Here is a 26,567-nt window from a genome sequence, read left to right on the forward strand (position 1 = left end):
GTAATAAAGTTCCGAGAGTGACTGCCAGACCAGAAGGCGTACATCTCTCTGTGCTTCTTGTAGCGATCTCACTTGGGAGGGAAACTATGCGCTTGTGACCGTGACGGCAGAAGCCCGGCCTCCAGACTTCAGCAGCGGCACACGGCGCCATGGGGCAGAGCTGTGCCCGCGGAGCTGCGTCCCAGATGCCACTTGGTCACAGCCTGCAAGGTGCCGTGTTTGTCACCGCTCCGGCCTAGCGTGGCCCTTAGCCCTAGCCTTGGGACAGGGGAAAGACATTGCCTCCACCTGGACGCCGTGCTCTACTCTGTGCCGGTACATGGTCCTTAAAGCGGGGTCCTTAAAGCTGCTCGGGCGCTGGGCCCCGGCGGCTGTCTCTCACGCCGCGGAGCCGCCCCTGCCAACCCACGGCGGGTGGGCGCCGAGGTGGCTCCGCCCTGCGCCTGCTCCAACACCGCCGCCCGGCCCGGGCACCGACAGGTTGGGGCGCACTGGAGCGCATTTTGTGCGCGCTTCCGTCACCAAGTGTTCGCGACCACGGAGGCTGCTTCGCCGAGGGCTCGCCGTCTGCAGGGCCCCGCTGGGATTCCATCGGCGCGGCAGGGGCCTCTGCGAGAGACAGCTGCGCTCGCTGCCAGTCATGGACGGGAAGAAGGTGGAGATAGACGGCGGGATCATGGAGGGGGTGAGCTCCAGCGGCGGTCTGGCCTCTCTTTACCTCTCCCTGGGCAGCGGTGACGGCCGGGCCGGTAAGTGGCCGACTGGGTGGAAAGTGTCGTAGCGCCTGACGAGCGCCCTTTCTCCGTGCAGGGTGGGCAGATTTTGCGAGTGTCCACGGCACTGAGCTGCTTGCTGGGCCTGCCGCTACGGGTGCACCGGATCCGCGCCGGAAGAAGCCAGCCCGGCCTCAGGTAAGGGCCATCCCTCGTTCTCATGTCTTTTTTTCGCCCGAAGGGCTGGCGCGGGCGTGGTGGACCAGGGGCGCGTCCAGCGGGGTCCCGTTACGGCGAGTGAGTCCAGGGCTGTATCCGTGCAAACTCTTTAGCTTGCTTTTGGCTGAAATACTTCCAAGAACAAATCTCGTATTTCTATTGCTTTGAGAAGGCCTTTAAATCAGAAAGTCCTGGCTGTGGCTCACTTATGTGGAAAGAATTGCTTAGGCTGGACGAGACCTTTTATATCATAGAGCACAACCGTTAACATAACACTTTCAAGTCCACCACTAAACCTTGTCTTTAAGCACCATGTCAACACATCTTTTAAATACTTCTGGGGATGATGACTCATACCCAATCTTAACTCTCTTATCACTCTGTACAACTGCCTGAAGGGAGGTTGTAGACAGACGGATGATGGTCTCTTCTCCCAGGCAGCCAGTACCAGAACAAGAGGACACAGTCTCAGGCTGCGCCAGGGAAGGTTTAGGTTGGATGTGAGGAAGAAGTTCTATACAGAGCGAGTGATTGCCCATTGGAATGGGCTGCCTGGGGAGGTGGTGGAGTCGCCGTCATTGGTGGTTTTCAGGAAGACACTTGATGGGGTGCTTGGTGCCATGGGTTAGTTGTTTAGGTGGGTTGGATTGGTTGAGGGGTTGGACACGATGGTCTTGAAGGTCTCTTCCAACCCGGTTTATTCTATTCTATTCTATTTAACCTCCTCTGGCACAACCTGAGATCATTCTATCATCCTATTATTTGCTACAGACCAACACCCACCTCATTACAACCTTCTTTTTTGTAGAGAGCAATAAGGTTTACCCTGAACCTCTTTTTCTCCAAACCGAAGAACCCTAGTTCTATCTGCCACTCCTTCTAAGACCCTTCACCAGCTTTGTTGCTCTTCTTTGGACAGCACCTCCATGCTTTTCTTGTAGCCAGGGGCCCAAAACTGAACACAGTATTTGAGGTACAGCCTGCCAAGTACAGGGGACAGTCACTTCCCTAGTCCTGATGGCCACACTGTTTTTGATAGCAAATAAATGGAAAGATTGAGCATGGAGGAAAGCTAGAGTATGAACTGGGTACCCCACAGTCTCCTGGTGAGAGGACTGGAGCGCTTCACCTGCTCCTCTCAGTGCTGTTCCTCCCTGTCCATGTCTGACTGGCCAGGGAAAGTGAGGGCACTGCCCTGGTTACCATCTCTTAGGCACTACAGTTACAGACAATCTCAAAAATATTCTCAAAGGTGCTAAGCAGACTGCACCATATGAAACATGAAAATTGAGGTCATGTCATGCCTCAGCAAAACATGGCTTGTTGAACACACAGTACTAAGAATAGTTAATTTATATCCTATTTAAATTACTCAAAGGGAAAAAAGAACAGCAGGATAGATACATAGCAAATCTGCTAAATCTTTTGTGGCTTTGGCAACTGGTTACTGACTTGGCTGCAGCTCAGTACTGCCATCTTCAACCCATTGCATTTTTGTCCAAGCATTTGTCACATTAGTACAAGCCACTGCTCCTTCATCTCACATCTTTCTCGACCCATTCTAATAGCAAACACACCATAATCCTGCAGCTTCCAGAACAGCATGAATGTTGCTCCTTTGGCTCCTGTGAACTCAGAAGTACTTTAGGAGTCAGACTGAATTTCTGATCTATGTTTGATCTGAAATTTGCAATTATAGTATTTGTTAGTTGGTGTTTAGTAGATCTTTTAATGTAACATGAGTATGCAGTCTACTTACATGTATCTTTAATTCATATCCAAGGCCTCAACATCTATCTGGATTGGAGATGATTCGAGATCTATGTGAGGGTAAGCTGGAAGGTGGAGAAATTGGCTCAACAGAAATAATCTTCACTCCTGGGAAGATCAAAGGTGGAACCCACATAGCAGATACGAAAACAGCAGGGTATGTCTTTGTACGTGGATAATGACTGACCTGTAACACCACTTAACTGACTTTGGTAACTTTGAAATTATCAAAAATGAGCAGAGGGGAAAAAAATAACATTAATACGTGGGTGAGGAGCTAAAGTCTTTGCTGCCTGATCCAAATATATGTGACCAAAGAACCTTTAGTGTAGGCAGGATATGTATGAATAAAATTAGTGCAAATTAAAAATTATAATTGCTATGTCAGTTGAATCCTTGGTTAATGTTAAGCAAAACCCAGCTGCCTGTGTATTTAAACTTTATCTGTTATTTTCTTGCATTAGTACATTACATATCAGGTCACATGTATCAATTTAGGTAACTGTCTCAAATCTGTGAGATCTGAAATAATCCTTATCATATAATAAAGTAGATTTTGAGATTTTACTTACACATGCAATGATACAATATGAGATTGTCTTGGAACCGGGAACATGATATCCGGGGTTATACATGCATGTCTTTCTCCTATTCTATATTTCTGTGTTGGCTCCTTTGTTCTTGGGATCTGTTGCAAAACCAAATAAGTGGGTTTTAGTTATGGAAGACTGGGGTGAGCAGTTGACTGGAAGCTAGGTCAGGTTAGGTATAAGTTACAGCTTACATTAAGAGAAATATTTTTCTGACCTGAAACAGTGTAAACAGCTAAGCTGATGCCTTTTAGTTAATACAGAAAGGTTTAACTAAGCAGTGATGCAGCAGAATTAGTGCTTAAACACAAGCAAAACGAACAAACAAAATAAACAGTACAGTTTACAAACACTTAGAAGTTACTTAAGAAAACCAAACCGTGTTTTCTTCAGTTCAATGGTGACTGCTCTTTCCATGATTCAAAATGTTTGAAACCCCTATGAGATAACCATTTTCTTTTACTGAAAAACTAACTTTTGCAAAATTTATCTTGGAAGTTGCTTAGTATCTGTGAAATACAGAAAGAATCTGGTATCTAAAAGCATACTTCCCATGTTCCTAAATTTTCTTGCTTGGCATGCTGACCAGCTTCTAAGAAACTGTCGTTTTCTAAATATTTTGTTATCAAGTAAGTGTTAGAATTACCACCTAACCCTTTTCTGGGTTTGTCATCTGCTAGCTAAACCTACAGTTTTCACAATCCTATCACTACACCAAGTAAGCTACATTGCTTTTATTTCAAACAAGTACATTAAAGATACAAGTACTGAGAAACAAAAACTTTCCTACTAAGACTTGCTAAGGCCGTGAAGTTTTAAATTGATTTTTTTTTTTTAGTACTAATACATTTATAGATTACATTCTAAATCAATTAGTTATATGAATGTTCTGGAAAGCCATTTGTCTTTGATGTGTAGTGATTCTATGGAATTATACAGATTATGACTACATGACATGGTAGGGGGTTGGAACTAGATGATCCTTGAGGTCCATTCCAACCCTGACAATTTTGTGATTCTGTGACATTTGAGTATTTTATAATTGCTTTTAGGAGTGTGTGTCTACTGATGCAGGTAGCAATGCCCTGTGTGCTGTTTGCCGCTTCCCCATCAGAACTTCATTTAAAAGGTGGGACTAATGCTGAGATGGCTCCTCAGATAGACTACACAGTCATGGTAGGGAAAAACTTCTTTGGCTTGGTGCATCTTTTATGTGTATATATACAACATAACTGCGATAATTCTGTTGCTCTTCCTGCAAGTTTATTTGCAATTCTGGAATCAGGCATGGGAGTGTAACACTATTAGTGTACTGTATGTAGAGAGCAACCAGTGTTTCATGGCTTTCCCTGAAACAGCAACTAGTCTTTTTGCTTCTAATTAGTGAAGAAAACATCACTTAAAATATATGATTTATTCTAGAAGTGCGATGAGTTGCTAAAGAATTTCTCTCCCTCGTTTCATAAGCAAATCCTTTTGCACTGTGTGTCATTCAGAAGAAATGTGAAATAAGCTATATGGATGAGACTGGTTGTTTTGTTTTTAATAATGTAATGAATTTATGTGGTGCTTTTTTGGTTTTCAGACTATATAAAACAGTGGGAAATTGTAAATGCAAGACAGACTCACTCTGTGATTTGTATATATGCTTGTTTTCCAGGTTTTCAAGCCAATTGTTGAAAAGTTTAATTTCACATTTAATTGTGACATAAAAAAGAGGTGAGTTATAGGAGACATGGAATGACACATCTTACTGAACTGTGATCACAGAAGCACTCACACAAGGTGCTCCCAATCAAGCTGAGGGATGAATTTATAATACATCTGCATTAGCTGCCCCTGTGTTCTGTCACTGGGATATGTCTCACGCTGGTTTTTGTTTTCCATTGGTGAGGCTTCAGCTGCTGTTAATGGGCTACCTCTAGGGCAAGCACATGCTAAACAAGTAGTACATTACTAAGGTTTTTCTAATGTGGCAAGTAATGCTTGTGTTAGGTTGTTAATAAGATGTGCAATGTGAGGTAATACTATTGCAGAATTTAATTCTATTATAAAATTTTCAAAGGCACATATCAATAAAATTCTTATGTACAGAAACAGAGACTTTAAAATGTAGAATAGAATACATGAAGAGCCTTAGAATACATGAAGAGCCTTCTGCCTCTTTTCTTGGTTTCTTTGTGATCTTTGCATTTATATCTGAGTACTGTTTCTAAACAGGGGCTACTACCCTCAGGGAGGTGGTGAAGTTGTAGTCCAGATGTCACCAGTCAAAGAGTTGAGCCCAATAAACTTAACAGAACGTGGCACAGTGACAAAAATATATGGAAGAGCATTTGTTGCTGGAGCATTGCCGATAAAGGTAAGAGCTGATAATAGCTCTGGTAGTATCCAGCTTCATAAATCTATACAAAATTGCATGTAATCTGCTTAACCTGCCTCTGCTGTTCCTGTGTTCTGCAGTCTTTCACTTTATTAAATGGTTTTGATTACTCAGGCTGTAGAATAGAATTTTGGACATTTCTAAAATGCATAGCAATATGGTAGCAGCTAAACCAGGAAATGAGAATAGTATCCTCAATACCCTTCATATGACTGTTCAAAAGTTTTTAGTACATATTGAGAGGTATCTTGTATGTGATTTACATATTATTCATATTTACATGGATTATTTTAAATCTGGAATCATTCCCTTCATAGATATATGGGTCAACTATGGTTCCATGTCTAGGCAGAAGTCAGACTGCATCAATTTTTTGTCAAATATTGCTAAGGGTATTAGAAAAACTTTTGGGTAGCAAAGTTAAAACAGAGATCTGTTCCTTTGTACTCCCTTCTATTTATTATTCCTGTTCTGTCTGTATTTACAGCAAATGAGTGGTGGGATCTCCTTAAGGCTCCCTCTCTCACACAGGCTAGGAATTAGTAGAGGAAGGAAAAAGAGAAACTAACTTAGTTTTTGAAGAGCTGTGGCCTGCTGGGTTTGGTCTCAACATCTCCAAACTATGAATAGTGACTGTGATTGAATCACAAGAATGAGATAAGCTTCATCTGCTACTACCTGCCTGATTTAAAACTGTTATTTTTTATTGTATCTTACAGAATATATCCTGTACATAATAGTTGTGGGGTGCTTTAGTTTTGTGGTTTTGTTTGGGTTGGTTTGGTTGGCTTTTTACAATCTAATGTTTTGAGATAATCAAGGCTAAAATGAAATCATTCTCCCTATGAATGGGAAAATGTTCTTGAATTTCTAGTGACAGTTAAGCTTCTAGATATAGCAATGTAATTGTCCTTTAAGCATTTAATGTTACCATAATTTTGTCAGAAAATTCCTAGAAGAGATGATCTTTAGTGCTTACTTGTAGGGGTTTTATAACAGTCCTTTGTTTTCTAGTTAATAAAGTAGCCCCTTTAATCAGAAATTCATGGTAATAATTAGACTTATGAGGATAAAGTATTACTATAGTTACATAATTGAATCAATGTTTTTACCTCCTATCCTTTCAGCTGGCAAAAGACATGTCAGCAGCAGCAGTGAGATGCATCAGAAAAGAAATCAGAGATCTTTACATTAACATTCAGGCTGTTCGAGAACCTGATGATCAAGCTGTTGGGACGGGAAGTGGAATAATGTAAGATGAGCCCAAACTTTATATTGCTACCTGTAACTTTGCTGGTTGATTAGCTAGATATTATGTATCTGCTAAATAAAGTGTAATGTGTGTGATTTTGTTCTTAATACTGATTTTGTTTTTTCTACTTAGCATTGTTGCAGAGACTTCTACAGGTTGTTTGCTAGCTGGATCATCACTTGGCAAGAGAGGTAGGAGTTCCATGAAGTACACTTCCTTCAGATTTAGCTTGATGTGCTATGAATAAATAGGAACCTGAAGAATAATCTGTTCAAAGAGCTGATGCTTTGAGTGTTGGATTTTTAAATGCATGATTTTTAGTAATAAAGGACAGTGCAAATGAGAAGATTTTAAGACAGTTAATATAATCTTACACTTTGTACTAAGATTCTTCTGTGTAGTGACAAAAATTACAAAATTATTAAATTTACTTTTTATCAGGGTGGATTTTTAAGGATCATTGAGCAGAAAATGCTTATGGACTTTAAGAACATACAGTCGTTGTGTGGTTTTAGTTCAAACGTGAATCTAGATGTGTGCCTATATTAAAAGGAGCAGAAATTATTTTGGTTTAAAATGGTTTGAATGAAATATTTCTCTGCCTAAGTTGGGCTACTTTCTTTCCACTGCTTAGGAAGTATGAATTATATGTCATGTTCAGATGGAAGGGTTTTTTTAAGTGGACATTTGAGGTAAGAACATGGAAATAAGATTTTAAAAGTTGATCATTTCTTGATTTATTTTTTTTTTCCCCCTTCTGTATCTTTATCCCTATGTCCTGGATTTCTCTGTTAGGAAAGAATCCTGACAAAGTTGGCATTGAAGCAGCTGAGATACTGCTTAAAAATCTTAAACATGGTGGAACTGTGGATGATTCTCTGCAAGACCAAGTAAGGCTCCTGTATGTGTTTCCATGATGTTGAAGTAGCAAGAATACACGTATGTATTCCTTGTAAAGAATATAAATCTAAGCCAAGAAATAATTGAGATGTAGACTGTATCTCTATAGGTGGGCATGGCTTTACATAATCATTTTATAATTAGAAGTTGTTAAGAGGTTTCCAGGTGTGGTCACAACATCAGTAGGATTAGCAAATTATATGGAGTTCTTGGGAACCACAGATTCCTCTCTCTGACTTTACAGTAACGCCCTTACATTTTCCCTCCCTGTAAATTTTATTAGGTATTGATGAAAGACGTAAGAATTTACTTCTATTTGGTACTCCATGTAGTGGAATACAAATAGCTCCCTGGTTGCATATTAAGGCTGATACTAAGTGAAGCTATTAGAGAACAGAATATCTAGGAGGTGCTCCTCTTTGCCTTGTTCACCCCCTTTCACTTGAGAATGAGGATCCCTCCCCTATCTTATTTTCGGTAACGCACCCTCATAAGAATCTCGGGCTGTTCTAGATGGGATGCTGTTAACTGTTACCTGCAAACACCTGCCCACACGTCACATAGTATAACAGGAAGTATTTAGGTCTTGCACCCATCCTACTTTTTCCAAAGTATGGGCAGTACAATTGGTGAAACATGCCACAGCTAGATTCAGAGTATATGGGAACTGCTCAGAGTTATGCTTACAGAGTACTTCTTGTGGTGAAGTTTGTCATTCACAGCTCTCTTTTTTTTTTTTTTTTTTTTTTTTTTTTTTTTTTTTTTTTAAATCTGTCTGGGGAATATGTCATCAGAAAGTGTAAGAATTGAAAAACCTTCCCAAGTTTTTTGTGTCCATAAAGATAATTTACCAGTCTGGAGTACTTCAGGATGGGAGAGAGCAAAGTATAAAAGTAGTAAAGTAGTAAGTAACAGGAATTCAGTGGCAAATTCCACTGGACAAGTAGCAGCCCTTCTGCAACAGGCATTTAGAGTAGTCACTTCCAAGCATCCTGAGCCTTGCAGCATTCTTAGCATTCAGCACCATGAAGTTTTATGAAACTTGACAAACAACACTTTCATATCTGCAGACATTTTGTGTGACTTTCCTTTTTTGTTGCTGTTATCAACTTCCTAGGATCTGAAGAGTTACTTAATAATTAATTACCTGTTCTTCCCTTTCAGCTGATTATATTTATGGCACTAGCAAAGGGAGTATCCAGAGTGAAAAGTGGACCAATTACACTTCATACTCAAACAGCTATACACTTTGCAGAGCAGCTAACAAAGGTGAGCACAAAAGTTCAGGAAATTGATTGTCATCCAGTAACTAGGTAGTGTAGAGTTTAGCAGGCATTGTGAACTGAATTTGATCATGGAGGGCAAACACTGATAAAATAATTGCTACAATATTTATATAGTTTACCTGTAGAAAGTGAATATACTTTAGAGTTAAATGCCTTTAGAATGGTCAGATACTTTCACCACCTTTATTAAACATTTAATCAAATCAAAGTTGTAATACAAACAAACACATGGCAATATGATTATTGAGCATCAGATACTCAACTAATGAAGTTATAACATAAATAAGCTTAAATATTATGTATTCCTAATTCTGTTTCAGGCCAAATTTACTGTGACAAAGTCTGAAGAGGAAGATCCCAGTAAAGATACCTACATTATTGAGTGCCAAGGAATGGGGATGATAAACTCCAACTTATAGGGTAAAAAGAAAAAGAGAAGCAGCAAGATCACAAAAGCAAAACTCAACATACCTCAGTGATGCATTGCACTACATTTGGATACATGTGTGAACAGGAAGAGCCTTCTGTCACATCTGAATGATTTAATTCCAAGCATGAGAATGGTGTGCTGAGAATGGAAAATTATTTGAAAAATTGAAATCTCCTTTTTTTTTTTTTTTTTAAATTTATTTTTTACCATGAGCAGCAAAATCAGTAAGACAGGACAGCAGATAGAATATGTTGTATGTATTTGAGAGCTTCAGTTTAGCAGAAGTTCAGACTCACCAAAGTAGAAAATAACCATGTCAGTTTTGAAAGCACATTTATGCATTCTTTCCCCTTTGGAAAAAATGAAGTTCTGTTGTTAGGGAACTTTTGTGTTTCAAGGTACGTGGAAAGAAGTGCACCATTAAATCTCTGTCCTTGTTCTTTAACCACTGTGCTTCAGTTGTGCCTGAGGAAATAATAAAGCACTATCACCACATGAAAGCCTGGTTCTTACGTTTGCTGTTACCTCAGGGAGTAGTGTCGGTAGAACATTGATACAAAGTAACTTGACAGAATTTCCTTCTCTCCCTACAGGGAAAAAAAAACAAACAAAACATCATATCAAACAGGTTTGTTTTAAATATTTTCATCTATTTTATTTTACCTTGCCTGAGAAAGTTTTTTTTAATGTGCCACATCACATCCTAAACACAAAATACTAGCTTTATGATTGATTGGATTTTCTGTCTATGGTTGTCCTTATTCGCATACTAACTGGGTCTACATTTTCACCAAGCTGTTGTTTGTTGTTTTCAAAGGGAGTACTTAATTACAGCTGCGATTAGGAAGCTGCTGAACACACACACAGGTACACACAGATGCATACATGTATTCACACTGAGCACTCCATCTACACAGGTGTATGTAGGCATATAAAATCCAGCTGGGTTATTCCCATTATGTAGACTACGTGTGGATGACCTTCTGCCCATCCAGCTTTGATCATGCCTTCTCTGAAGTAAAAGGAAAATACAAGGAGTAGTAGGGCATAATTTGTTCTGCACCTGAAGAACTGGATCACAGAGTTGGAATCACATAACCAAAACTATATAAATACTCTGTAAGCTTGAATTAATTTACACATTTTCCACAGCACAGTTTCCAGCCTTTGCTCTAGGATCTTTTTTCCTCCATTGAAGCTAACAGCTGAAGATACATCTTGAAGTATTGATGGTCTTGCTCATTAGGATAATCAAATTACTGAATTAATGACATGAGAAAAATCCAACAAACGTTCAACAACTATCTGCTTAACAATGTATTTCTTCTTTGCATTCTTCCCCTCTCCCCATGCAAAAACTAGTGCAAAAGAATGGCTTGCAATTAATTGACTAAATCTTTTTTTTTCACTAATACTGGCAACAGACTGAAGGTGGCAGCACATAGCTGCTGAAGTTTGTAACAGTGATCCTGGACTGCCCTTGACGAGCACCTCTGGGAATTACTAGCCTGTGCTGCTAATGATATTCAATGTTTCCTTTTGGAAGAACTTTGTATTGGGGGGAAAAAAGAAAGTAACTTTCCTTTTTGTTATTTTTGAAGTTTCATCCTTGGATTCTCTGTAAAACATTACAGAAACATTCTTTCAGGTTGGAAAAGACACTAAGGATCACCAAGTCCAACAGATAACCCTATTCTACAAAGTTCACCACCAAACCATATCCCCAAGCACCATGTCTAAGTGACCTTTAAACACATCCAGGGTTAGTGACTCAATCAGCTCCCTGGGCAGCACATTCCAATGCCTGACCACTCTTCCTGTGAATTTTTTTTTTTTCCTAATTCAGTATCTTTTTGCCAATGTCCAGCCAAGCAACTTTCAGAGAGTACAGGCAATTAAATTTATCTTTCATTATGCAATTCCAGTGTTTATAGAAATGCTACTTGAGAGATAATAAAATTGTCATTCTTTCTACTGACTTAACACCTTCCCTTTAGGTTTTAAAATCTCTAGCTAGTGCCTTAGCAGTGATTACAGGGCTTTCTCACCCTGTAATCACTGCTTAACTTTAGCAATCAAGTAAGAATGACCCACTTTCTTGCCTAGTAGATTCTTTGTGGACTATACTTAGATGTTAGTGCCTAGGTGGTTTAAATAAATAAATCAGTGTAACTAGCTGCTGGCACATTAAGAAAGCCTTATGAAGAAGAGCAAAGCTAAATTAAATCTTTTAAATTTAGGCAGACTTCTATATATTTGTGCACATATACATACTGCATTATGTATGGAAAGGAGGATAAGCTTGAGCATGATTTTATGTCTGGTCTCAAAGGCTGTCTGGAGTACCTTGTCACAGCTTTGCTTTGCTTTTGAAAAATTATGCCAGCTTGCACACTGAGGTACTGCCTGCAGTGCTACAAAATCCTTTACCACATTCACAAGACTGTCTTAGAACAATCACAGCAAGACACAAGAACCAGTGAAACGTTGAGAGAACTATCTCACGTTAGGATTTCTATCTCTCACAGAATCACAGGTTGGAAAAGACCTTTGAGATCAAGTCCCACCTATCACTCAACACCATCTAATCAACTAAACCATGGCACTGAATACCCCATCCAGACTTTTTTTCAAACACTTCCAGGGGGAGTGACTCCACCACCTGCCTGAGCAGCCCATTCCCATGGCCACTCTTTCTGTGTAGAACTTCTTCCTAACATCCAGCCTAAACCTCCCCTGGCACAGCTTGAGACTGTGTCCTCTCATTCTGTCACAGGTTGCCTGGGAGAAGAGACCAACCCCCACCTGGCTACAACCTCCTTTCAGGTAGTTGTAGACAGCAATAAGGTCTCCCCTGAACCTTCTCTTCTCCAGGCTAAACAGCTCCAGCTCCCTCAGCTGCTCCTCATACGGCTTGTGATCCAGACCCCTCACCAGCTTTGTTGCCCTTCTCTGGACACATTCAAGAATCTCAACATCTTTCTTAAATTGAGGGGCCCAGAACTGGACACAGTACTCGAGGCGTGGCCTAACCAGTGCTGAGTACAGGGGCAGAATGACCTCCCTGCTCCTGCTGGCCACACTATTTCTGATACAGGCCAGGATGCCATTGGCCTTCTTGGCCACCTGGGCACACTGCTGGCTCATGTTCAGCCTACTTTCAACCAGTACCCACAGATCCCTTTCTTCCTGGCTGCTCTCCAGCCACTCTTGTCCCCAGCCTGTAGCACTGCATGGGGTTGTTGTGGCCAATGTGTAGAACCTGGCACTTAGATGTGTTAAATCTTATGCCATTGGACTGTGCCCATCTGTCCAGCCTGTCCCTCTGCAGAGCTCTCCTGCCGTCTAACAGAGTGACACCTGCCCCCAGCTTGGTGTCATCTGCAGACTTACTAATTGTGGACTCAATCCCCTTGTCCAGATCATCAGTAAAGAGTCCCAATACTGTTCCCTGGGAGACACAAACACAACTGGCTCCCAACTGGAAGTGGCACCACTCTCTGGGCCTGGCCCTCCAGGCAGTTCCTAATCCAGTGCAGAGTGCACTTGTGCAAGCCAGGGGCTGACAGCTTGGCCAGGAGTTTGCTATGGGGGATGGTGTCAAAGGCCTTGCTGAAGTCCAGGTAGACTAGATTCACAGCCTTCCCCACATCCACCAGGTGGGTAACCTGATCATAGAAGGAGATCAGGTTGGTCAGACAGGACCTGCCATCCTAAATCCATGCTAGCTGGGTATGATCCCTTGGCCATCCTGTACATGCTGAGTGATTGCATTCAGGATGACCTGTTCCATAGTCTTGCCTGGCACTGAGGTCAGGCTGACAGGCCTAGAATTTCCCAGTTCCACCTTTCAGCCCTTCTTGTGGATGGGTATCACACTGGCCAGCTTCCAATCATCTGGGACCCCTCCAGTGAGCCAGGACTGTTGATACATGAAGAAGAGGGTCTTGGCAAGCTCATCTGCCAGCTCTTTCATCACCCTAGGATGGATCCCATCTGGTCCCATAGAGTTGTGAGGAGCCAAGTCTGTCCAACACTTCCTGAAATCTGGTCTATCTAAACAAAACTTTATTTTGGAAAGAATTAAAAAATGTGCAGGCTTTGTTTCTAGCAAAAATAAAAGTAAAGAAAACAAACCAAAATTACCAGTGAAAATTTGAAATGCAATTCCTGTCTTCCAAACAGACATACAGAAGTACATAAACACTTGGCCACTATATTAACAAAGGTTAACAAAACCCAGGTTACCAGAAAAAAACCTCTTCTTAGTAAATGCACAATCAAGAGCAGCTCTGCAATATAATTAGTGCACCTCCCTACTCTGTGTAAGCCTGTTACAAAGAGCAGCAGGTCATCAGTAACTGGCAGTCCTTGGGAACCTTCTTGAGGTCTCACGCAAGTGTCCATCCCTGTCTAGTGACTTGACCCCTGGAGCCACCATTAGATGAATGTGAAGGTTGCTTTGCTGGCCCTCCATTGCTTGCTTTTGCCATTGTGATGTCTGTCCCCTTATGCTATCTTTGCAGTGCTGTCTAGATTGAAGGAATCTGGTACTGACTCAATCAGGCTTCATACGCAACCCTTTTCTCCTCCACAGTTAGAAAATCTGTAGACAGCCACAATACCCTTCAGCAGAAGAGTGTGTACACAGAATTTTATTACCCAGGCCTAATTCACATCCTGTCACCTCATGCTGACCTCTTACCAGGAAATGTTAATCATAATTATTGTTCTTTTTCTATATACACTAATTAATACTCTTCATTACATCTGTACCTGAACAAACTTCAACTGAGGTAATAACATTCTTTAAATTAATTTGGGGCTACTAGTATCATTCATATTCTGCCAAGTTGTTACTTTCCCTTTTCAACTGGGTTCCACATCATTAAACTTCAGCCCTCCAGGTTTTCATTACTTTCAGTTCACTTAGATTTTAAATCTCCAAGTCAAAACATGAGCTGCAGATCTGGTTACATCACACTCCTACAGTGCTCGTGCTTTGAGTACTTAAGCTTACATTTTACAGCATAATTAATTGTTAAAATGAATGCCGTGTGTGCAAGTTAGTTGTTGGTAGTTGGTGGTGTAACTTTGCTATTTTTAAACTTCCTGCCCTTTGTGAATATTAACTAATAATTACAGTGCATTACTTGAAGCTTTTCAACTTTCATTTATATCCATTTACAATCATATAATTTTAGTGATAAGGTTGGATTAAGTCACTTGTGGGAATGTATTAACCTTTTGTTCAGGAAGAGATGAGACATAATTTGCACCTGCTCTACGAATATGCACTGGGTTTTCTTATGTTAATCAGACACATTTGAATCTTACATAAAAACTTCAGTGTGGGTGTATAGATACAACTAAGATGCTTACATTTAATACTGCTCAAACAGGTAGTGGCAATGACTCACAGGTTCTATATACCAAGGAAACGGATTGATCCTCTCACAGTCTCAAACTGTGTGTCCCTGGTGTATTTCCATGAGAGAGAATTGTGTTTGGATGGATGTAATGATCAGAGAAAGGCACTGCACTGACACATGCAGGCACTGAAGTCTCAAGACAAACAATAAGGGCATTACATACACCCAGTTACAAAAAGTTCCCCAAGGAATACTGCTTTCTGATTCTGACTGAAAGCCATTACTCTCAAAAAGAGTACCTTTGAACCTTTTCTCATGTCCTGAAATCTACTTCAGCTCCTAACCACTCCTCTTGTCCTATTCTGGTCACTGTATTTAATATTTTCTGGACAATGTTGAGAATTCTGCATCAAGTTTTGGGTCCCTCCATACTAAAAAGGGAGCAGTCGTCTGGGGCTGGAGCTCTGTGAGGAGAGACTGAGGGAAGGGGGTTTGCCCAGCCTGGGGAGGGGATGGGTTTGGGCACCTACCAGCAACCTGCCCATGCCTGCATGTAAGTTACAGAGGAGATAGGGCCAGGCCCTTCATGCCGCTCTCTGGCTGGAGGATGAGGGGCAGCAGGAGTACACTGAAACAATAGATGCTGAGGCTGGACAAAGCCCTGACCAACCTGGACTAAGCTCATGACAGACACCACGCTGAGCGTGGGGTTAGACCAGAGCCTTTCCTACCTCTGCTCCTTTCCTACCTCAATTATTCTATGATCCTGAATGCCAGTCTGGCAAGTGATGATCATCTAAACACAATTCAGAAGAATTCTCTAAAATATTGTAGCATGGGTTATTTATAACTCCCAATGTTAAAATGAAACGTGGGTTAAATGAAACACTATACCAAATAAAGGTACACAGGAGGGGGAATGGCAAATTAAATTACTTGCAATGGAAACAATGAAAAAGGGATTTTTTATGATTAGAGCTACATCTTCTGAATGGAAAACAAGTGAATGTAAAACCATTGGTGATTGGAGAGAATAGGAGGTGATACCAGCATATGAAAATTAAGTGAGGGAGGTCAGCTGGAAAGTGCTTCCCTAATATTGGACTGCAGAAAAGTCTGTAAAGACTGAGGTAAAACAAGTGGGAACACAGTCCTCTGTAAATTTAGGCATAAACAGAATTTTTCCTTTAATCTGAGATTAACGTTTAGGAAATCTTCTCATAAATCTACTTAGAAGCCATAAGCTGTGTGTGTGGAGAAGCTTCAACTAAAAACTGTTTGATTTTGAGTTTTCATACCACCCAGCTGTGTCTTAGGAGTTTCACACTCTCTCCTCCTCTGCCCAGGAGGCTTTCTGACCAATGCTTTCCAAATCTGATACCACAATCCCATAACTATAGGATATCTGCTGGAAAAAAAAACCACCTCTGATTTGAAAATTCTACTTTCAAATAATGACTGAATCTTTTCCTTCACATACAAGTATCTTAGGATGAAATTTTAGACAAGTTTTCCGCCACACTATGCAAAGATTAATAAAAAGAACAACTTTTATTAGCTCAGAAAACATCTGGAAGTATTTCTGTTTCTCTCCTTTCAAATAAACTTGCCTAGCCACTTAAAAGTTTCATTATCAGATGAAGGATTCTTGTGAAAAAAAAAAAAAAAAAAGACAATTTGAGAAAGGATTTAATGATTTTCCATATGGAAACCTCTATATAAAGAGAGAATTTTACACACACTGCACAGTTATAGTTTATAGAACTCCAGATGACCTGAAGTTTATGCAACTCTTGTAATTCAGGAATGCACTAATAAGCATGTTTTCTCAGCCATTAATGCTTGTAATGTCTGAATAAGGTCAGGCTTGTTGTAATCCCAGACTTCTTTCTTTAAAAAAAAAAAAGGATTCACTTTTTTTTCCCTCCCCCAGAATGGGCCCTTTTACAGAAAGGCTGGGCAGAATAAGACAGGTTCCAGGACACTGTATTTTAGAAGCAATGGTCAAGACTTTGCTGTGATAATTACAACAGCAAACCTTTGCTTATAATAGGATGAAACCATGACTGAGGGAATGTACAATTGTATAACTGAAGACAGAATTTGGACTATATGCATAGATGAAAAAGATTATCAGATTACAGCATTTGGCAAAGAAAGGAAGGGAGGGTAAGCAGGGCGTCTGAATGACATTTCCATCACTTTTTTTCTACTATCATACCCCTTAACTCAGCCACAGGCTACTTTGATTTTTAATTATACTTCACCGTAACAGCTTGTGAGTGAGTACTCCACAGCAAATGACTTATGCTCTTTCACTTGTCTTTCTGCCATGCAAATTTACCAGTTACGTTCCTTTTTACAAATGCCACATCTCTCTTCCCCTTTCCCAAGTTTCCTTAGATTTTTCTTTACTCCCTGACCAAGGATAAGTTACAAGTTAGGTCCTCTGTCACCACTATTTTAAGATGTGAGTCTACAGAAAGGTTCTCAGTTAACAGCAGTTAATTCACAGAATATCCAAGTGAGTCAAAGAAGCTACAATGAAGTAGCACTGGAAAGCAACGGCCCCAACTGAACAGTGTGCTGACAAATGTTAGATAGCTACAGTGGGCTCGTCATCAGACATGAGGGTAAGCACATGGCCCCCTTAAACTTAAGTGATTGCTGTTGTATAAATATCTCTTATCAGAACAAGATTGCTAGCATTCTCTTCTATGTGGGAAAGATCATTTTCATAACCAAATTATCAGATGTAAAACTGTAAAGGAAAACTATGTGAGTGAACTACACCAGCTAAAAACAGGGCTTAAAAATTAATTACATTGTATTAAGTCCAGCAGATCTTTGGCCCTCTATCCCTTCAAACCTCTCATCATATTACTCCCCAGATTGTAGCTCTGGACTTCAAACTTCAGCTCCTCAGTTTTAGCAGTGATTTTGCACAACTGAGTTCTCAGATGAAACATTCTTAATAGTACCAATGATTTTTTTATACTTTTTTTCTCTTTGCATTCCAGAGTGCAAGTCTCTGATCTTGAAAGCCTTTGAAAATAACTAACAACTCCAAAGAACAGCTTTGAAAGCTAAGAAGAGACCTACACAGCTAATTGATTAATACACTCAAATATGCTGATTTCCTTCACCTTATTATTTACAACATTCCAACACGATGAACTGCTGGACTAACTGATTTAGATGTTTTTATCTTTCAATAGGACAGGGCCTGCCCTCAGATAAAGAATACTTACATACCTGGACAGTTTTATTTCCAGAAGTGGCTGCTTGTCCTCTTACTAAAATTTATAGCTGTTGCAGTGTGTTCAAGTACATGAGAACATACTGAAGTTTACCTTGCTGTCTTTTGGTTGTTTTTTTAAATGTATTTATACCTGCACCACTGAAGACAGATTAGATTAGCAGTAATGGAATAGAATATTTAGCATGGGTTAATATGGTAAAAAAATTCAAATATTAGCTTTCTATATTTAGGCTCGAGGTGAGGAGAAAGTTCTTCAAAGAGAGAGCTGTTAGCCGTTGGAATATGCTGCCCAGGGAGGTGGTGGAATCACCATCCCTGAAGGTGTTCAAGAGGGGACTGGACATGGCACTTAGTGCCATGGTTTAGCAGTCATGAGGTCTTGGGTGACAGGCTGGACTTGATGATCTTCAAGGTCTTTTCTAACCTTATTGATTCTATGATTCGTATTAACTCTTCCTACTTGCATAAAGCAATGAAGTTAAAGGAACCAATGATAACCACCCTCAGAGAGAAGGGGCCAGTGTAAAGCAGAACTAACTTGCTTTGAGCACATTTTGGTCAGACAGTGCAAATAATTTCAAAACTGTTCTTTTAGATAGATTTGTTTGCTTCCGTCTCAGAACATGGTGACCTCCAGGACCACAAGACTTATGCCCTCTGACTGCAAGCCAGATTCCTGTATCCTGTTTTTTTATGTAATATGTGCTCTTTAAAATAAGCACAACTCAAATGCTTTGCCACTCAATCAAGAGGCAAGCCAGAGCCCACATTTTGACAAAATTTAGGTGTGTTTTATCCAACAATTATTTAATGATCCTGAAACAGAACCAGTGAAAACTTCCTCATGAACACCTCAGCAAATTGTATAGCTAGTGACTGCTGCTGTTTGGAGGGAAAGCTATTTAAATTCTTTTTGGCAAAGGAAGAAGTTGAATCCCTATTTTTTACTTTCTGGATGATGCCTTAACTCACATATTGTGAAAATAAAATAAAATTAAATAAAAATAAAAATTTTTAAAAAGGCAAAAGAAGGAAACCATCCAACATTCTCCTTGTCCTGATTGTTAAATGAGTCCCATCTCACACTGCAAGATCACAAACAGATAGGAAGATGTCCCTGCAGTAAGAACCAGGTTTTGAACATATTCATGTACCACTTAGGTCCCAGCAGCAACCACCAAGAATTTATACAGAAATATACAGAATGGACCAGGTTGGAAAAGACCTTTGAGATCATCAAGTCCAAACTATCACCCAACACCATCTAATCAATTAAACCATGGTACTAAGTGCCTCATCCAGTGTCTTTTTAAACACTTTCAGTGATGGTGACTCCACCACCTCCCTGGGCAGCACATTCTCATGGCTAATCACTCCTTCCATGAAGAATTTCTTCCTAACATCCAGCCTAAACCTCCCCTGGCGCAGCTTGAGACTGTGTCCTTATGTTCTATCACAGATTGACTGGGAGAAGAGACTGACCCCCACCTGGCTACAACCTCCTTTCAGGTAGTTGTAGAGAGCAATAAGATCTCCCCTGAGCCTCCTTTTCTCCAGGCTAAACACCCCCAGCTCCCTCAGCCTCTCCTCATAGGGCTTGTGCTCGAGGCCTCTCACCAGCCTGGACACATTCAAGTGTCTCAATGTCCTTCTTAAATTGAGGAGCCTAGAAATGGACACAGTACTCAAGGTGTGGCCTAACCAGTGCTGAGTACAGGGGCAGAATGACTTCCCTGCTCCAGCTAGCCACACCATTCCTGATACAGGTCAGGATGCCATTGGCTGGCTCATGTTCAGCCTACTGTCAACCAGTACCCTCTTCTCCACTCCTCATGAGCTGCACAGTGAGCCTTGAAGGGTCAAATCTAGGAATTTAATTCTCAGAGGCAGCAACCACAATCTAAACAGTTTTCCTTAAAGATGCTTTTCCAATCACATGACTGCATGAAATTCAAGCTTCCAGTAAATCCTAGGCAGGCTGTTTCCAGGAGCTACTATTTCCCTGGAGATGTCAGTAGCCTGGGTAAGACAAATAAGGTCAAAACTCAGCGGAAGAAACAAGGAAATCTCAGCAAAACCTGCACAGTTTTCCTTATGACCTCATGACATCTTACAAAATCTGTGATACTTAACAGGTTAAAGTTACACTATCTCACACCTATTGTCAAGAGGTATTACACCTATTACAATAGCTATTGCACCTATTGATCCCAAGCCTTTCTTTTGCCTCCGTTCACATTCTGCCTCCCTAGTTACTATTCACTTTCTTTGTATCACTGGCTGTATGTAGCATGTGAATCTGTGGCCAAGAGAGAAACTCGGGGCCCTCTTTCTGGGCTGCAGACTGTGAGCACCTTCAGCTTGCAGACTCAGTTGCAGTGGAACCCAGTATTTGTGATAAACAGTATTTTAAAAAAAAAAAAAAAGGTCACATTTACTTTCTTTTACTTCCTTTTCTGGTACTATTTTTATTTTCTATGCTCTGCTTTCAAGTTAATTTCTTTCCTGCTTTATGTGCATTTCTTCACCTTCCTTCCGAGTACACATTTCCCTTCTCCTCCCTCCTCTCACATGCACATCTACTTACAGAAGCATTACAGTATCACAGTATTGTTAAACTACAGAATTAGAAGCACAGTCTGGCTCCAGCTAACCTTGGTCTTTGCAACACCATTTTACATCCTGCAAACTACAACAATTGGAGGTGCAGAAGGCATCCAAGGATATCTCTGCAAGCCTCTCCTACAGTTTAAATGGGCAGAGGCTCAGTTCCCACCAATGTAGCACTAATCCCTGGCTGCAGAGACAGCTACAGTAATTGGTGATTCTTATGAAAGAGAAGGAATACTGGAATATGGGATTCACCTTATTTCTATGTGAACAGAGGAGAGACCCATTCTGCAGTGTGGTTGGAGGCTTTCACATTAAACCATTTGTTCTTTAAATTACATGAAGCTGAAGTAAATTAAGATCATATATATAAAAGGCTGTAGCAGTGCTTGAATTCATGCTCCAAGTTCCTGAAGCCAGCTGCATCCATAGAGCCTAGAAGGGGAGGACTTTCATGTGAACCTGGCTATCCCTATGCATGAGTCACTCCTCCTGGTGAGCCCTTAGCTCAACCAATTTAGACAAAGTGAGATTTAATGTGTAGGTGTCATGGATTATCTGGGAGCTCCAGCTCAGGCAAGCTGAAAAATTAAGTCTAGATGAATATGTAGTCAGCCACCATTCCAGCAAAAAAAGGATCCCCATTGTATAGAGTGTGTTTTGTGAAGGCTTGCAACTACCTCCTTAGCAAAATAAGTTATTGGCAACAGATGTCTTTGAAAGAAGGACGTTTTTCTTTTAGTTCTGCTTTTTTAGGTGAGAGAGTATTGTTCAGAGTATGCCTAAGACTGCATCCAAACTGCTGGGAAACTCTGATGAAATTTCACAACAAAAACTTGTGTAAGGTTCCTGAGGTTTCCCAACTTCATCCAGGAAAAGAGTAAGACTGGTCTTCAACTAAACCAAGATATGCAAAATCCACAAAATATCCAGAAACAAAACAGATGAAAGAAAACTTGATCAAATTTTAGAAAACTCTCTTTTCTAGCATATGCTTTATCTGCCCCATGCTCAAACTACCATCCTATGAGGAAGAGCACTCTTCTGCCCCAGAGTATTTCTCCTACTAGTTAGTGAGTTACATGAATTAAGCTTCACTATATGCCTGAATGTAACAAAACAGGATACAGAACCAAAGGGTAAATGAAATCAGTTGCGAAAAGGCATATTGAGAAAGACTGAGTCAAAACCCAGGATTTAGGATCCCTAGTTCTCAGTTCCTACCTGCACCACCTGTCTGCTTTCACTATGTTGTAGTGACTGTGAAATGTGAACTATTTTGAAGATCTACACTTATCACTGATGGCAATGGCATCTCAAATCTCTCTAGCATACGGCTAAAAATTTAGCTTTTTATTTTCATGCTAACAAATTTCTCAAAAGCCCAGAAGTACCTTATACTGTTCAAATTTGGCACAATTTTCTTCTCTGCAACAAAGTCTTGCATCCAGCTTGTGTGCTGTACCACAGCTGTTCTGGTAGAGCATTAACACTTGCAAGCCTCAGAACATATTTAATGCCCCTTGAAAAATAAGAAGACAGAATAATAACGAGATGAGAGCAATTCAGGAACAACTTCTATTTATGAATCTAGGGGAGGTCTCGGCTTAGGATGTAGTGCAGTTTCGTGGCATTTTTTAGGATCTTGTGCACAAAATCAAATGGAAAACCTTTGCAGAGAAACTGCTACATCTGGAACACTTGTAAACAGCACCAGCTTTCACTTAAAATGATTTACAGATTTTAGTGATTAACAGAGTAAAACCTAACCTGGCACAGCTTTACAACTACATGCAGATGGAGACATTATTTCCCTTTAATCTTAGAAGCAAATAGTAGTAGTGTTGATGGTGGTGACAAACACCCAGATTTAGGTCAGAGGATTAAAGAGCTGCAAGCACAGCTGCTGGTTCACACTACAGTTATGCTTCTCTAAAAAGCCACAGCTGTTGTTTGACATGAATTTTGATGCTACACAGATATGTGTCCAAACCAGATGACTCTAGATTACCACAGAAAAATTATTTCCTAAGCAATTCTTTATGAGAAGACACTAGGAAGACAAACAGTAGCAATTTGCAGATTTATGCTCTTGACTCAAGAATTTTGACACAAATTTGAGGACTTTTTTGTGGGTTTTTGTTGTTGTTGTTTAGCAAGTGAGTGATAATACAAGATGACAGGAACAGCATGAGTTCTTATCTAACTTGCTGATTCAAAACAGTGCTGCAAAGCTGCTGGCATACCAATACGTTTGTATCATTTGTAAGCAAAAACTGCTGAAAGTAACCTAGAGCATACACTCACAGCTCTGCTCACCAGGTTCCTTGGGGAAAGCACCTGGCTCCACACTGAAGGCTTCCTCCAGGGGCAGTGAACACTGAACACTGATGCATCTTACAGCTCTGCATTTGTCCTGTGCACTGGGTGTCCCACTGTTCCACTCTGCATGGCTCTTGGTTAATGCCATCCTCAGGTGAAAGACACTGAAGAGGGGTTATCTCACCAATATGAGGAAGCACATACTGGAATTCAGGGTTACATCTGGCTGCTATGGTCATAAGACAGATGAGAACTATCAAACAGGAGAGGAGCCAAAGAGGTATTTTCTGTAGCTAATACTAAGAGTAAAATACTTATTAATTAAAAACAGAACATGATGACCTTTCCCTCACATTAAAAGTTCCTATAACTTTCCATAGTGAGCAAATCTATATTTTAATTGACTTCTGATGATATTGGAGATATATGGATGACTGATCCCAAATGCCATTTCCAGTGATCTGAAAAGGAAAAGGATATGACTGCAAAGTGCTACCGGGACCATGGTAGGAGAGAGAGAGCTCATCATCACATCTTCTTTCTTAAGGGATGAATCTTGTATCCTCTATAATCTCTGATAAGTCTAATTTATTTCTACAGTACAGGTCCCTGCATTTATAAGAATGCAAAGACAACCATAAACTCTTTTTGGGAATAAAGATTTACTGGAATACACTTTTCAGCCAAGGATACTCTAAAGGAAGTCCTAAATGTGATTACCTAATACACTGTAAATGTTCAGGAAAACAGAAAATATTTCTCAGTCAACTTTCTTGAAAAATCCAGGTCTTACTGCAAATACAAATGCTTACTAAAATTACTATTACATCACTAGAATGACTACACCCTGTAATATAAAAAGATCAGTTTTTCTCCCAATCCTAAATCTATAGGAAACAATTGAGCTAATTTTTAGTCATTATCCAATCTGCTTATATTTGTTTAAAAATTTTCTTTTAATGCTACATATCAGAGTGAGAGTTCTTGAAATATGTAAATAATTGGTTACTCAACTTGTACTATGTCAAATACGGTAACTGGCAATCCAAACTGTATGCAGCATTAGTCTTTAATAGATTTTGCACAATCAGCACTCCAGCTATAATCTGTGGGATCACTGCCAAATCCCTCCCTCCTGATGCTGACAGCTTATGGCACTGCTCTGTAAAGCTCTTCACACTACATTCTCCTGTGCCCCAGATGCTATCTGGAAATCATAGCTCACTGCTGAAAGTTTGCTGAAACATTTTCCCACTTTCTTCCATTTTGAAAAGAGTACAAACCAAGGAAGTTTAAAATAGAACCTTCAAAAGGTCCCAAGATATGAGATATGGAACTCAGGAAATCTGTACTTCTTTCCTTGCAAACAAGGATGTTGTGCATGCTATGAATTTGCATACTTTCAAGTGACAGAACAAACAGAAAATTAGTAAATGCAGTGACGCAAACTGTGACTCAGGAAACTCTTGAGCCTCAAAACTATTGGAGGCTGGGAGTGTATTTGGAGAATACATTACAATAGTTTTTGGTTTTACAGATTTTTTTTTTAGGCATTAACTTTTACCTACTGGTTTAAAAAAAACAACTTGGTTTGGCTTAGTGTGGTCATTCTCACACTCTGCATTATTGTGCACTTTATTATCCTTTCCTTAGGTCTTTCTACAGTTATCTTGTTACTTCCTATATTGGTTTAAGCTAACTAGCCCCACTAGGAGGGACAAGGGATGGGGGGATGGGGCTACCCACCCATTCCCCGCTAGTGCTACAGAGCAATTAAGTAAGCTGGATCATATATTCTACACTGTGCTCACATCACACTCACTGCATGACAGGAAAGGGGTTGGCCAGGGTTTATGGGACTTGTAATATATTCTATAGCTTGTAAAGTTTCCAGTTACAGGTTTTTTTGTGTTTCTTACCCAGTTTCCAGGCTGGGGTTCAGGCCTCTTGTTCTGGTTTCAGTTTCTGCACAGCAGTGGTGGTTTTTCAGTTTCATCTGCTGTGTACGTGGTCATCTTTTCTCCTCTTCTCTTTTTCTCTTTATGTAGCCTGACATCCCTGCAATATAGTAAATTGTCCTTATCTCAGTTAACATCTGGGCCTCCTTGCCCACAAAGATGGAGGAGGAGCGGAAAGGAGAAACCCCTCTGTTGAAACTGGACTGCCATGGTTCAGCTGCCAGCTGAGTTAAAACCAGGGCACCTTCATACCTGTGTCTGGTTCCAAATGAGTCTGTGTGCACTGATAAAAGACTGCAGAAACCTTGGGCGTGGGTCAGAATTTCCAGCCTATAAATTTACCTGTAGTTGTGGAAATAAATCTTCCTGTATCTTATGCATTTCTTAAGGTGTTTCTATGTATGTATCAGTGGTTTTGGCTGGCAGACAAAGCAAGCAGAGCACTATTCTTCCATGTTCTTCCTTTTTACTTCACATCAGAATCTTGGGAAGAATGGGTAACGCCAGCATTGCCACAATTTCTCAAAAGCAGTGATTATCTTTAATCAACACAATATCTTGCTATCTGTTCCATACCTGCTCTGTTATCAGCACCAAGGCCATTGTGACCATAAACTAAAACAAAAGACTCAACAACAATGCAGCACCACAACTGCATTTTGTTTGTGAAAGGGATTTTTTCTTTCCTTTTTCCCAGGATTTATCTGCAAAAAAATAAATTACCTCTCTAAAATGTTTATGTCTGTATGCTTTTCAGATAAGAGTGTCTGAATGAATCATTCAATAGTGAGGAATCACGCTGCCTTGCCTCACTCAACTGTTAGGATGCTTGAATATGCTTGGTGGGACAAAATGTTCCCGAATTTATTTGAACAGGGAATCAGAGGCAACAACAGCAGATTGATTTTTGACATGACTTTAAAAACTGCAAGCAGTTATGTTTAAACTCTATTTCATGTGTATTTCTGATACTGAAACAAGTAAATGAAGTCACCATTTGTGGTAAGATTTTGTTGCTTAAAACTGTTAAATGGAAGCCAATATACAATGCCACTAACGATGCCAACCTCATTTTCTGAAATTCTTTCTTCAGCTACTTGTAGCAGTGCTAAAGGATCCAGTGCTGGGTTTTTTCCATGCACACCACGTGCATGGGAATGTAAAAAGCTGGTTTGATGTACTAGGTTTGACTTGGTAAACAGAGAGGCTCTGTGTCTCAATGGGTATCAGTGTCTCAAAGTTACGTAACAGTTAAAACCAATAGCCTCCATCACTGTAAGTCTCAGCGCAGGCCTGAAATAGGCGGGACTTGTCCAGACATGGCATCTGTATTGGAAATGTGAATATATTCAACACCATCCAGCACTGTTTCTTTCAAATGCTGAGAGCACATGTCCTTTACCTGCATCTCATTCAAAGGAAAGGTAAAATATTTTTTAAAAATCATTCAGTCACAACATAATACTTTTTACAGTTAAGCACAGCAAAGAGCAGTTAAGT

At 40.3% G+C, this 26,567-nt stretch overlaps 1 protein-coding gene across 1 annotated transcript; it reads left to right on the forward strand.

Moving 5' to 3' along the window:
- The first annotated feature begins 383 nt into the window (after positions 1-383).
- On the forward strand, positions 384-10,094 carry RTCA (RNA 3'-terminal phosphate cyclase). Its single transcript, XM_009905362.2, has 11 exons — positions 384-685; positions 811-911; positions 2,716-2,859; positions 4,345-4,468; positions 4,953-5,011; positions 5,513-5,654; positions 6,803-6,927; positions 7,060-7,118; positions 7,723-7,817; positions 8,992-9,096; positions 9,434-10,094. Exons 1-11 carry the CDS (start codon positions 641-643, stop codon positions 9,530-9,532), a joined length of 1,098 nt encoding a protein of 365 aa, XP_009903664.1. The 5' UTR covers positions 384-640; the 3' UTR covers positions 9,533-10,094.
- The last annotated feature ends 16,473 nt before the right edge of the window (positions 10,095-26,567 follow it).

The sequence above is a fragment of the Dryobates pubescens genome, chromosome 11 (genome assembly GCF_014839835.1).
Source record: "Dryobates pubescens isolate bDryPub1 chromosome 11, bDryPub1.pri, whole genome shotgun sequence".
Classification (NCBI taxonomy): domain Eukaryota; kingdom Metazoa; phylum Chordata; class Aves; order Piciformes; family Picidae; genus Dryobates; species Dryobates pubescens.